The sequence below is a fragment of the Phoxinus phoxinus genome, assembly GCF_949152265.1.
Source record: "Phoxinus phoxinus genome assembly, chromosome: 2".
NCBI classification, from domain to species: Eukaryota; Metazoa; Chordata; class Actinopteri; order Cypriniformes; family Leuciscidae; genus Phoxinus; species Phoxinus phoxinus.
In genome coordinates this window covers 53,865,834-53,879,843 of record NC_136877.1, presented here as the reverse complement: position 1 = coordinate 53,879,843, position 14,010 = coordinate 53,865,834, and the positions used below count along the sequence as shown (strand labels likewise).

Genomic DNA, 14,010 nt, shown 5'->3' with positions numbered 1-14,010 from the left:
AAACATTTTTCTCACATGTTTATGATAAAATAAACAATAACTGAAATAAAATAAAATCTAAAAACTTAATTTATGTTCTTTCTGCTAGTTGCCAGGCAAGATTTCTCAGTTCTATTGATGTACAAAAATTAAACCAAATAAAATAAAAATGACAAAACACAACAAAATTACTAAATTACTTTCATTAAAATGACTAAAACTTTAATAAAACAATTAATCAGAACAGAACATATAAAATTAAAAACTGATTTAAAACATTAATTAAAAACCATTATAGTATCTCAGTTATAATAAAACAAATGTCTAATTGTTTTTAATTAAGATATTATACTTAACATTTTAAAAGATGTTTACTTTTTAACAATTTAAATATAACCTAATCTTTCATATTACAGTAAAACATGACCAGATCTGTAATGTACAATCATATATGCGATTCGTTTGATTGTCGTGAAAATAATGTTAAAAATCCTTTATAAATGCAGTTTGTCTTTATGAGCATTTCGTATTAATATTTCCAGTGCTTGTAAAATAAGTGCCTGCAGTAGACTGAGATTTCCTCGAACAGACAAACGCACACAGGGTTAGAGTCTTGTTAAACTTTATTTGGTCTTGCTCCATTTTTCAGTCTTTTTCTCTTTTTTTAATTAAATTGAGAAGTTCCACAGGTTACAACCCATTACAATTAGCAAAACACACATTCACTTCTTTAAGACACAAACAAATGGAGTGATTAGGACCAGCCCATTGAAAGACACAGACACACACACAAACACACACACACACACACACACACACACACTAAGCTGAGAGTAAAGCATGACTGGGAGATCTGACAGGAACATCTGCAGTGTTTGGTCGAGTTTGTTCTCAAAGACAGCAAGGATAACAGAAAAAGGGTTAAGATACATCTCTTCTTTTCATCGAGTCTTGTATTATAGTTTTGACAGTAAAACAGATTTGTCCCTTTGCAGCACCCATACCTCCAGTGAAGAACAAGAGCAGAATATCTCTGATAATAGCCCATAATAATAAAGCATCCTAAGGTGGACTGTGTCAATCCAGTGTGTTAAAGGCCTCGGTAATAAATATAGCTTCAAAACTTTATTGATTCCGCTTCATACAGTATGAAGAGCAGACGCGTGATTATCCAGCTGATTATCTTCATCACACACGCACACACACACACACGTGCGCGCACTCACTCACTCACGCGCACACACACACACACACACACACACACGCGCACACACACACACGCGCGCACTCACACACACACACGCACGCACGCGCGAGGAGAAACGCTCTGCTCGACCTGAACTTGCTGTGGTGGTTCTGAAGACATATATATATGGTACAAAAATAAAAAGATAATCACTATTATTTATTATAATCATATATTCTGAGGAAGCTCAGTGTGGGGTTTGTCCTGCTTTAGATCAGTGGTTTTCTTGAACAGATCGAAATTAAACGCAACGTTCATGCCTTCGATAATAAAGTTGGGAAACTCCGATCTCAAAATTATGATCTTCTAACTTGCAACTGAGAGGAAAAAAAGAAGAAAAAAAGAAAAAAGAAAAAGATTCCATGGCAGGATAAAAAGACTGCAAGAAAAAAACGGTCCAAATTGACCCTTCGCAGGGAGCTTGATTGACAGGTGATCTGACCAATGATACTTCGCCATCCGCCATTTTGTCCGCCAGCAGTCAGGAGAGTTAGTAGATTAACGCTGGAGGATAGGCCCTATGCACTGCTGCACTACTTCCTGAACTTGTGCAGGCTCCTTTGTTTCCTGTCTGCCAGGATTGGCCAAACTGATTAATCCAGGTGTGTCTGATTATTGTTGTTGTAGGAAGTAGTGCAGCGGTGCATAGGGCCTATTGGAGCTTGAGAAGCGGAGTGTCCTGACGTCTTTCCGCGGTTAATGGTGTGTGTGTGTGTGTGTGTGTGTGTGTGTGTGTGTGTGTGTGTGTGTGAGAGCGGCGTAGGTTGTCGGACATAGCAACAGTAACTAAGGGGGGCGGGTCTTTGTGAACGGTCAATTGCGAGACACAACCTCAGAATTCAGAGAAACGTCTAAATTGTGAATTTATAATGTGGTTCTGAGGGGAAACAACTTTTTTTTTTTTGTGGTGGAAAACAAAACAGAATTGCGAGATCTAAACTAAGGTTTACAGGAGTGATGTTATACCGTTTAATATTATTGCTGAAAAATCTATCTAAAATCCTTTGCATATTGCTTTTGAGAAGTGATCAGTCATATTAAATAAATACAAATAAAATGCTTGAGTTAGTTGAGCATGAAGACTCGAGAGCGCAGATAAACGAGAGAAAGATAAAGCAGGACAGGGTTCAGACACAGTCTCCCGACTTCTGAAGGAAAAATGAATGTCTCCAGCAGGGGGAGACAGAGAGACGAGACACTGCGGCCTCCAGCAGGGGGAGACAGAGAGACGAGACACTGTGGCCTCCAGCAGGGGGAGACAGAGAGACGAGACACTGCGGCCTCCAGCAGGGGGAGACAGAGAGACGAGACACTGCGGCCTCCAGCAGGGGGAGATATAGAGACGAGACACTGCGGCCTCCAGCAGGGGGAGATATAGAGACGAGACACTGCGGCCTCCAGCAGGGGGAGACAGAGAGACGAGACACTGCGGCCTCCAGCAGGGGGAGATATAGAGACGAGACACTGCGGCCTCCAGCAGGGGGAGATATAGAGACGAGACACTGCGGCCTCCAGCAGGGGGAGATATAGAGACGAGACACTGCGGCCTCCAGCAGGGGGAGATATAGAGACGAGACACTGTGGCCTCCAGCAGGGGGAGACAGAGAGACGAGACACTGCGGCCTCCAGCAGGGGGAGATATAGAGACGAGACACTGCGGCCTCCAGCAGGGGGAGATATAGAGACGAGACACTGCGGCCTCCAGCAGGGGGAGATATAGAGACGAGACACTGCGGCCTCCAGCAGGGGGAGATATAGAGACGAGACACTGTGGCCTCCAGCAGGGGGAGATATAGAGACGAGACACTGCGGCCTCCAGCAGGGGGAGATATAGAGACGAGACACTGCGGCCTCCAGCAGGGGGAGATATAGAGACGAGACACTGCGGCCTCCAGCAGGGGGAGATATAGAGACGAGACACTGCGGCCTCCAGCAGGGGGAGACAGAGAGACGAGACACTGTGGCCTCCAGCAGGGGGAGACAGAGAGACGAGACACTGCGGCCTCCAGCAGGGGGAGATATAGAGACGAGACACTGCGGCCTCCAGCAGGGGGAGATATAGAGACGAGACACTGCGGCCTCCAGCAGGGGGAGACAGAGAGACGAGACACTGCGGCCTCCAGCAGGGGGAGATATAGAGACGAGACACTGCGGCCTCCAGCAGGGGGAGATATAGAGACGAGACACTGCGGCCTCCAGCAGGGGGAGATATAGAGACGAGACACTGCGGCCTCCAGCAGGGGGAGACAGAGAGACGAGACACTGCGGCCTCCAGCAGGGGGAGATATAGAGACGAGACACTGCGGCCTCCAGCAGGGGGAGACAGAGAGACGAGACACTGCGGCCTCCAGCAGGGGGAGATATAGAGACGAGACACTGCGGCCTCCAGCAGGGGGAGATATAGAGACGAGACACTGCGGCCTCCAGCAGGGGGAGACAGAGAGACGAGACACTGCAGATCAACACTAGAGGAACAGCTTTCTGTCTAGATTTAAAGAACAAATCAATAAACGAGAGGAAAGCACTGATTTGAGGCTCTACTTTACAGTGGGAATCAGTTTACTCAATACCGGTAATGTGAACTTGACTGACTGCTTCATTTCCACTGTAAATAATAAAGCTAAAAGTCCAGTCCAGTTCTCCTGGCCAAACACCAGCAGTGAGGTCAGAGGTCGCAGAGCGCTTCTCCACGCATTTAAACGCACGTTTCTCTTTTTTCTGCTCGTGTGAAATCACGGAAACGTTCTTTGGCACATGCGTTGGATGCGTAATGGATTCTCCCGCACATTATCGCCGTAATTAATAATTCTGGGCATGAATCATAAGAGTTTGGCTGCAGAGACTGAACATTAGACCGTAAAGACCCCGACACACTTCAAGCGAAGGTGAAACATTAATTAGCGTGACAGTTTCAAACAAAATCAGGCCGACACAAAGTTGGAGTTTGTTTCGGGAACTTTCTGAGAAACACCTTTGAATTGTCATTGGTCGGTGGTGATGATGTAATAGGTGGGTGTGGCTCGGAGGCTCCGCCTTCTTTGCCATATTTCTCTTCAGTTCGTCGAGGTCAGAATTGCTCAAGTATTTCGTTCTTGTTCCCCCTAAGAAAGAGCGATACAGAACACGGCCCGGACTATATCGGGCCTTGAAGCGGATCATCCCATCCGACAGGAATGACCAACACTCAACACTCCTCCTTTCCCAGATCCAGTGGGAATCTCCTGTGGTTTCATTTCCCAGAGTTGGCATGGAGTAGGGCTGCACGACAGTGGAAAAAACTGACATCACGAGATTCACTTTTTCTGCAATATATATATTGTGATATTTGAAAAAACAGGAATGATATATCGGCCACCATATCCGGATCCGCCCAATAACAAAAATGTGGCCGATACATTCCAGACAATAAATAATGTATTATTTCCTTAATCTGAGACTCAGATGTGACTTCAACATGATGGTTTTGAATTGCATTAAAGGAAAATACTGTAAGTGCAACATGTGTCGTATAGACTACATAAAATGATCATGAGAACATTATAATTGTGTGTTTTGGACATGGGTTTAATGGCGAGACTTTGGTTTTAGTAATCAGGCTCTCACAAACGTGTATAAAAACTTGGATTTAGATTTATAGGTTATCGCCTTTCAAATATAAAGAAGTATCGGTAATCAGTTTCGGCCAAAATGTTCATATTGGTGCATCCCGAGCTGAACCCACATGGCCCGGTTGTGGCCCGGATGTGGCCCGGATGTGGCCCGGTTGTGGCCCTGGTGTGGCCCGGATGTGGCCCGGATGTGGCCCGGTTGTGGCCCGGATTTGGCCCTGATGTGGCCCGGTTGTGGCCCGGATGTGGCCCAGTTGTGGCCCGGATGTGGCCCTGGTGTGGCACTATGTCGCTGTCTGGGCTTGAACAGCTATATTTGGGGAATAGCTCTCGAATGAGCAGGCGGTTTTGTTAGCGAGTCTGGATTGGGAATATTCCCAGTTCTTGACCAGTATCGCGATGTCAGTTTAATCTGGACGTGCGGTGCGGCCCTGTTCGTGGCTCAGAAGCGGTCGTCTCTGGGCAGCGCCGGGGACCGGAACGGGCTGAGGCCGAGGCTCCGGCGCGGGTGGACCCGCTCTTCCCCCGGCCGGCCGCAGCCCAGGTCTACGAGCGGGGAGTCGGCCGGGTTCAGCGGGGCGACCCGCACTGACAGATTCGGGCTGCCGTTGGTCGAGCAGGGCGCCGAGCGCGAGGTCGGGAAGGGGGTGGAGAAGGGGTCAAAGGTCGATCCGTGGTCCGAGTTCATGGAAGGGTCCACCTTCAGATTGAAGGGGTCACAGTCCGGCGAGGGGAAGGGGTCACAGTTCATGAAGGGGTTGTTGGGCGAGGGCCGGAACCCCAGGCGAGGGCTCGTGGGACTGCTGACGGGTTTCCTAACGCCCGCTCGGTCCACCGCACCGGCCGACACGAAGCTCCACGGGTCGATGCGGGGCCGGTTGGGGGACGGGCGCGGGCGCGGCACGATGTTGACCTCCAGACGGCGGGTTTTGGGGCTCCACAAGCGGGGGTCCGGGTACAGGGCGAACGGCATCGGAGACTTGTCCTCCGCCTCAAACAACGGAAGGTCCAACACTAATAAAGAGAGAAGTGAATCAGTTCCAGTCAGCAGAGCTGCGGATTAATGCACACATGTAAATGCTTGGTTTAGTGTGTTTACATTTTTCATTGCACTAGTAGAAACATAAGTTTGGGTTGTTTTATGTTAAATAATTACTGGTTCCTTAATTTCTAAGTTACTTAACATTGCCCTATTATGCTCTTTGTTTTCAGGCTCTACTAGAACAGTAATTGTAATTGCAGTGTAGATACATGTTGATACCGTTTTCATTTGATGGGTACCAACCTGTTTAATGGTGAAATATCTGCTGAATTATTAGTGCACACATAACAATAACACCACATTACTTTAATTATTAATTATTTTTAAACGGTTCAATGCTCTACTGTCAGTTATTGGTACTACATTCATCTACATTTATGCATTTGGCAGATCCTTTTATCCAAAGAAATGTATACTTTTATCCTTCAGACCCATGACTGTGGCGTTGCGAGCTAAAAGAGAATTTGTACAGTAGTTTAATATTTGCATTAAACATTTCTCATGCTGATGGGATTTCTAGACAGCGATTGGCCGATAGTTGAAGTAAAACCCTGCATAGACACACTGAGCTGCATGAAGTGCCGAGAAGTAAAGGTAGAGCTGAGTTACCCAGCTGTGAGGAGTGCAGTCCGTGGCTCGCCCTCCTCCTGCGCTCTCCGCTGTGGTGCGAGACCTCGGCGTCTCCGTTAGCGTGAGCCGGCCCGTCTCCGGCACTGTCCTGCGTCCGGCGGTCCCGGTCCCGGGGGTTCGGCGGCGGCGGCGGCGTCAGCATGAGCGGCCTGACCTCGGGAGGCTTCAGAGAGTCCAGGAACCCCCGGGGCAGAGAGTCTGTGCTGAAGGTGATCAGATCCCCCACGGGCTCCGGCTCCGGCGCGGGCAGGTGAGTGCGGGACGAGGCCCGGGGCGGGGGGGCGGGGGGGTGCTGGGCCTCGAGGCAGCGACCCAGAGCGACGGACGCCAGCAGGGCGGCGCTGCTGAGCAGAGAACGGTGCGTGTTCTTCGCCAGACCCCGGGGATCCGGCTTCGGGGAACCACACGGGGACGAACCCCCTTCCTCACTCTCTGAACCCTCTGACACACACACACACAGACACACACACACACACACACACACACATGAGAAATACACACACACTACCAGTCAAAAGATATATAGTAAATCATCAGTTCTCTATGTGAATATACAGTAAAGTGTAATTTATTCCTGTGATCAAAGCTGAGTTTATCATCATTACTCCAGTCTTCAGTGTCACATGATCCTCCAGAAATCAGTGTAATATGATGATCTGATGCTCAAGACACATTTATGATTATTATCAGTGTTGAAAATAATTGTGTAATTTTGTGTAATTTGATGAATATAAAGTTCAAAAGAACAGCATTTATATGAAGTAGAAAGCTTTTCTAACATTAAACACTACCGTTCAAAAGTTTGGGGCCAGTCAGAATTTTTATAGAATTTTTTGGGGGAAATAAATAAAAGAAAGTGTGTGTGTGTGTGTGTGTTACCGTTGTGGCTGGATGGTGTGACGGGTCTGTACTCCTCGAAATCAGCTTTAGATTCGTCATTCTCATTACTGTCCATGTCCAGGAGTTTGGCTCTCATCGACAGACTGACACACACACACACACACACACACACACACACACACGCATCAGACCACGTGACTTCATCTGTTCAGCACACAAACGCTCCGAGCACACACTCACCTGTTCTCCTGCGCGCTGAGCCGGAGGATCTTCGGGCTCTTGGGGCTCTTGGGGCTCTTGGGGCCCTGATGAGGAGCGAATCTCCTCTCGCCGTTCGTCTGCTTGAGCGGAAGAGACTCCAGCGGCCAAACCGAACTCCACTTACTCTCACTGGGACTCACTGGGACACACAGAACAAACTCAGATCATAGAGCAACAGCGCCGCCTTGTGGTGACAGTGCTTCTGAAGAAATGCATGTTCACGCTGATGGAAAACGGATCTTTTGAAGTCTAAACGGGAAGAACAAGTGAACGCGATCTCTCGTTATGATCACTGAAACTGAAGAGCACAAGAACAGAGGACAGCTTCATGTCTACATGCACCCTCGTAATGAGAGTTCGGCAACACTGGGACTCACTGTACAGGCATCTTCTCTCTTCTTCTGTTCTGTGTGACATTGTAAAGCACATTGGTCAACTTGTGTTGTTTAAATTGTGCTGTATAATAAAGTTGCTATTAAACTTCAGCTCATGCTAACACATTACTTTGATTAAGCTCATAATAGCAGTAACCATGATCATAGTAAAATATGTGATGATACCAATTTTAATTGCAATAAACATGCATGTTAACACTTTAATGGCATCTATTCCAAAACTGAAAATAAAAAATAGTCAATTAATGTATAAAAGGTCATATCAACCTCGTGTCTCCAAAACATTCTTCTGCTACTTTTCAGGAAATAGAAAAAACACTGTGCTTTTTTAAATAATTCATGCTGTGTTGCCAAATTTAAAACTGTGGCTTTATATATGGTCAGACACTTGCACGTGTCATTATATTATTAACATTTTGATAAAATCAATCTCAAATGGACTTACAAGGTTGCATGTTTTATCCGTCATTGTTACGTTCTCATCTCCGTACAGGTCAAGTTTACTGTAGCTACATGTGGACACTCCGTTTCCTCCGTCATTAGCCAATCGCATGTTATACAGGATGAAGTGCTTTGAACAGGCCATTTAAAGCAGCGTTGATGACAAAAGCTAGACTACGATTTATGAAAAATAAATGCATAATAAAGGTATGGCGATATGAGGTTTATATACGACTATATATAGCTACCAATAGTTTGCATATAAGAACACAAGTAATGATAAGTTCACCGAACAAGCCGTAAGTAAGCACTGTAAAGTCTTGTATAGGTGAGTTAAAGGAAGCCGAGGTCATACACAGGTCATGTAGAAGGAGAGATAGAGGGAGTGATGTATATATCTCTGTACACACTCACGCTGTATCGCTCGGAAGCGCGGGCCGATGGACGGCGAGCCCAGATCTGGAGAGTTACGCCTCTTCTCCAAGCCCGGAGACGCCTGCACCGTGATCTTATGGATGAAGTCTACACCGATGAACACAGGAGATATTCACATCAGACCACGGCCAACATGTGTAACACGAGTCATGACAACAGCTGAACACACTCCTTCTTTCAGACTCGGTGGAGAAAACACGTATGTTTATTTATTACACTTTATCTATTTGCATCCGCAGATTTCAATTACAATACATATCAATAAATTAGTTTTTTCTCCAATTCTGTGAAATTTATATTCACCAAAATGTACAGTTTCATTCATATCTATATTCTGCAGGTTTCTACTGAGGGGTTTGTTCATATATCATTCAACCTGATTTTATATAACATTTTATTCCTAAAAACATGGAGAAAATGTGTTTTTTATTGTTTGTTGACAGTATTTTCTGATTTATGGAGTGATAAAAACAGAAATCAAAAATCCCTTCTATAAAAACCTTTATCTCTAATATCTCAACAAAATCACACAAAAATCTTGAACCTGGGTTTATCCAGTGTTCATATTAATATTCTAGAAATGTATGTAAATTAGTGATAAAATAATGCATAATTTGTTCATTTAAACAAAATAACCTAGAAAACGTGAAATACAAAACACTTGTCTTAATGTGCTGTGATTAATCAACTGGGTAACTATAGTGATATCTGTCAGTCAGAATCTTTACTCTTGCCCTGAAAAATAGCGTGTGAATTTGCGTGTAATAATAATAATAATACATTTAATTTATAACGCACTTTACATCAATTCGATGACCTCAAAGTGCAACAATGTAAAACAGATTAAAAACAGAGACATTCAAATAAAAATTTTAGCCATAAAAAGCTTTTCTAAAAAGATGGGTTTTAAGTCCTTTTTTAAAAGATTTAAATATGTAAATATTAAATCTGGAAATAAAGAGCAGTTGAATATATCTGTGTTGTTCATTTTAACCTCTGATATTAAAGTGTACCAAATGAGAGGCTTCCCTGTATAGTTTGCAGCATTATTTGGGAGAGATTTATTCTTCTTTAAGAAATCAAACTATTGACATCGGCATTGGGCGATATCATTCCGAACAATCGGCTGTCGGGATCAGCAAAGACATTTAGTATCGGTGCAGTGTAACTAGGTGTATTCTGAGGGGTTTATTCATATATCATTCAACCTCATTTTTATAACATTTTATTCCTAAAAACATGGTGAAATTTTTTTTTTTTTTTCTCTGTCTGTTGACAGTATTTTCTGATTTATGGAGCGATACAAAGATACATCAAAAATCCCCTCTATAAAAACCTTTAACTCTAATATGTCAACGAAATATGTTTATTATATAATATATAATATAATAATATATATATATAATTTTGAACTTGACTTTATCCAGTGTTCATGACGATCTTCTGGGAATGTATGCAAATTAGTGCATATTTACTTGCGTATTTAAACAACAAAAACTTGTACTACAAAGCAATTGTCTTAATGCACAGTGAATAATTGACTGGAAAAGTAAGGTAATATTAGTAGATATTCACCTGTGCATCTCCTCTTAACCGAGAAACCACAGTTAATACAACATGGTTCATTATTAACGATGTGCAGAAATGTGTGTGTTTGCGGTGTTCTGCTCTCGGTTACATGTTAACTTGTTATTTTTCCATTCTAGTGTCATAACACCTCATTACTGTGCGATTGCAGCTCATTAATATCTTAAGTAAAGTAATAATTAGAGGCTCTGAGAGCGCCATTTGCTTATAATAACATCTGAAAACACTGATCACACACTGATCATACACTGATTATGTCTGTTAGCAACTACTGTACCCCACACACCCTAGCAGCAGCTGTGAAACCATACACTACTAATCCTGAACATCCTAGATCATGTATAATGCACTACAATAACCCAGAACAGCCTATCCACACACAGTCACACACACACAGTCAAACACACAGTCACACACACACACACACACACAGTCAAACACACACAGTCAAACACACACAGTCAAACACACACAGTCAAACACACACAGTCACACACACACAGTCAAACACACACAGTCAACCACACACAGTCAAACACACACAGTCAAACACACACAGTCAAACACACACAGTCAACCACACAGTCAAGCACACACAGTCAACCACACACAGTCAAACACACACAGTCAAACACACACAGTCAAACACACACAGTCAACCACACACAGTCAACCACACACAGTCAACCACACAGTCAACCACACACAGTCAACCACACACAGTCAACCACACACAGTCAAACACACACAGTCAACCACACACAGTCAACCACACACAGTCAAACACACACAGTCAACCACACACAGTCAAACACACACAGTCAAACACACACAGTCAAACACACACAGTCAAACACACACAGTCAACCACACACAGTCAAACACACACAGTCAACCACACACAGTCAACCACACACAGTCAACCACACAGTCAAGCACACACAGTCAACCACACACAGTCAACCACACACAGTCAAACACACACAGTCACACACACACAGTCAAACACACACAGTCAAACACACACAGTCAACCACACACAGTCAAACACACACAGTCAAACACACACAGTCAACCACACAGTCAAGCACACACAGTCAACCACACACAGTCAACCACACACAGTCAACCACACACAGTCAAACACACACAGTCAACCACACACAGTCAACCACACACAGTCAAACACACACAGTCAACCACACACAGTCAAACACACACAGTCAACCACACACAGTCAAACACACACAGTCAACCACACACAGTCAAACACACACAGTCAACCACACACAGTCAAACACACACAGTCAAACACACACAGTCACACACACACAGTCAAACACACACAGTCAAACACACACAGTCAAACACACACAGTCACACACACACAGTCAAACACACACAGTCAAACACACACAGTCAACCACACACAGTCACACACACACAGTCAAACACACACAGTCAACCACACACAGTCAACCACACACCGTCAAACACACACAGTCAAACACACACAGTCAACCACACACAGTCAAACACACACAGTCAAACACACACAGTCACACACACACAGTCAAACACACACAGTCAAACACACACAGTCAAACACACACAGTCAAACACACACAGTCACACACACACAGTCAAACACACACAGTCAAACACACACAGTCAACCACACACAGTCAACCACACACAGTCACACACACACAGTCAAACACACAAAGTCAACCACACACAGTCAAACACACACAGTCAAACACCCACAGTCATCCACACACAGTCAAACACACACAGTCAAACACACACAGTCAAACACACACAGTCAACCACACACAGTCAAACACACACAGTCAAACACACACAGTCAAACACACACAGTCAACCACACACAGTCAAACACACACAGTCACACACACACAGTCAAACACACACAGTCAAACACACACAGTCACACACACACAGTCATCCACACACAGTCAAACACACACAGTCAAACACACACAGTCAAACACACACAGTCAACCACACACAGTCAAACACACACAGTCAAACACACACAGTCAAACACACACAGTCAACCACACAGTCAACCACACACAGTCAAACACACACAGTCAACCACACACAGTCAACCACACACAGTCAACCACACACAGTCAAACACACACAGTCAAACACACACAGTCAACCACACACAGTCAACCACACACAGTCAAACACACACAGTCAAACACACACAGTCAAACACACACAGTCAACCACACACAGTCAACCACACACAGTCAACCACACACAGTCAACCACACACACAGTCAACCACACACAGTCAACCACACACAGTCAAACACACACAGTCAAACACACACAGTCAAACACACAGTCACACACACAGTCAATCACGCACAGTCAAACACGCACAGTCAAACACGCACAGTCAACCACACACAGTCAACCACACACAGTCAACCACACACAGTCAACCACACACCGTCAAACACACACAGTCAAACACACACAGTCAAACACACAGTCACACACACAGTCAACCACACACAGTCAACCACACACAGTCAACCACACACAGTCAACCACACACAGTCAACCACACAGTCAACCACACACAGTCAACCACACACAGTCAACCACACACAGTCAAACACCCACAGTCATCCACACACAGTCAAACACACACAGTCAAACACACAGTCACACACACAGTCAACCACACACAGTCAAACACACACAGTCAACCACACACAGTCAAACACACACAGTCAAACACACAGTCACACACACAGTCAAACACACACAGTCAAACACACACAGTCAACCACACACAGTCAAACACACACAGACAAACACACAGTCACACACACAGTCAAACACACACAGTCAACCACACACAGTCAAACACACACAGTCAAACACACACAGTCAAACACACACAGTCAAACACACACAGTCAACCACACACAGTCAAACACACACAGTCAACCACACACAGTCAAACACACACAGTCAACCACACACAGTCAAACACACACAGTTACACACACACAGTCAAACACACACAGTCAACCACACAGAGTCAACCACACAGAGTCAACCACACACAGTCAACCACACACAGTCAACCACACACAGTCAACCACACACAGTCAAACACACACAGTCAACCACACACAGTCAACCACACACAGTCAACCACACACAGTCAAACACACACAGTCAAACACACACAGTCAAACACACACAGTCAACCACACACAGTCAACCACACACAGTCAACCACACACAGTCAACCACACACAGTCAAACACACACAGTCAAACACACGGTCACACACACAGTCAACCACACACACAGTCAAACACACAGTCACACACACAGTCAACCACACAGTCAACCACACACAGTCAAACACACACAGTCAAACACACACAGTCAACCACACACAGTCAACCACACACAGTCAACCACACACAGTCAAACACACACAGTCAAACACACACAGTCAACCACACACAGTCAACCACACATAGT

The 14,010-nt window shown here is 44.8% G+C and overlaps 1 protein-coding gene across 2 annotated transcripts in view; it reads right to left on the bottom strand.

The window, feature by feature from the left end:
* Window positions 1-2,129: 2,129 nt before the first annotated feature.
* LOC306994729 (mitogen-activated protein kinase kinase kinase 11) overlaps window positions 2,130-14,010 on the bottom strand; it is a 47,570-nt gene continuing 35,689 nt past the window's right edge. The window contains exons 6-11 of one of the 2 annotated variants that reach the window (XM_079605510.1): window positions 8,857-8,964; window positions 7,586-7,745; window positions 7,385-7,488; window positions 6,485-6,946; window positions 3,641-5,847; window positions 2,130-2,537 (exon numbers count right to left, since the gene is read on the bottom strand). In XM_079605510.1, coding sequence (XP_079461636.1) covers window positions 5,276-5,847; window positions 6,485-6,946; window positions 7,385-7,488; window positions 7,586-7,745; window positions 8,857-8,964 — 1,406 coding nt within the window. In that variant the 3' untranslated portion in view covers window positions 2,130-2,537; window positions 3,641-5,275. Of the gene's footprint in view, window positions 2,576-3,640; window positions 5,848-6,484; window positions 6,947-7,384; window positions 7,489-7,585; window positions 7,746-8,856; window positions 8,965-14,010 lie in introns of both variants that reach the window. The other variant, XM_079605511.1, reaches the window with a different exon arrangement.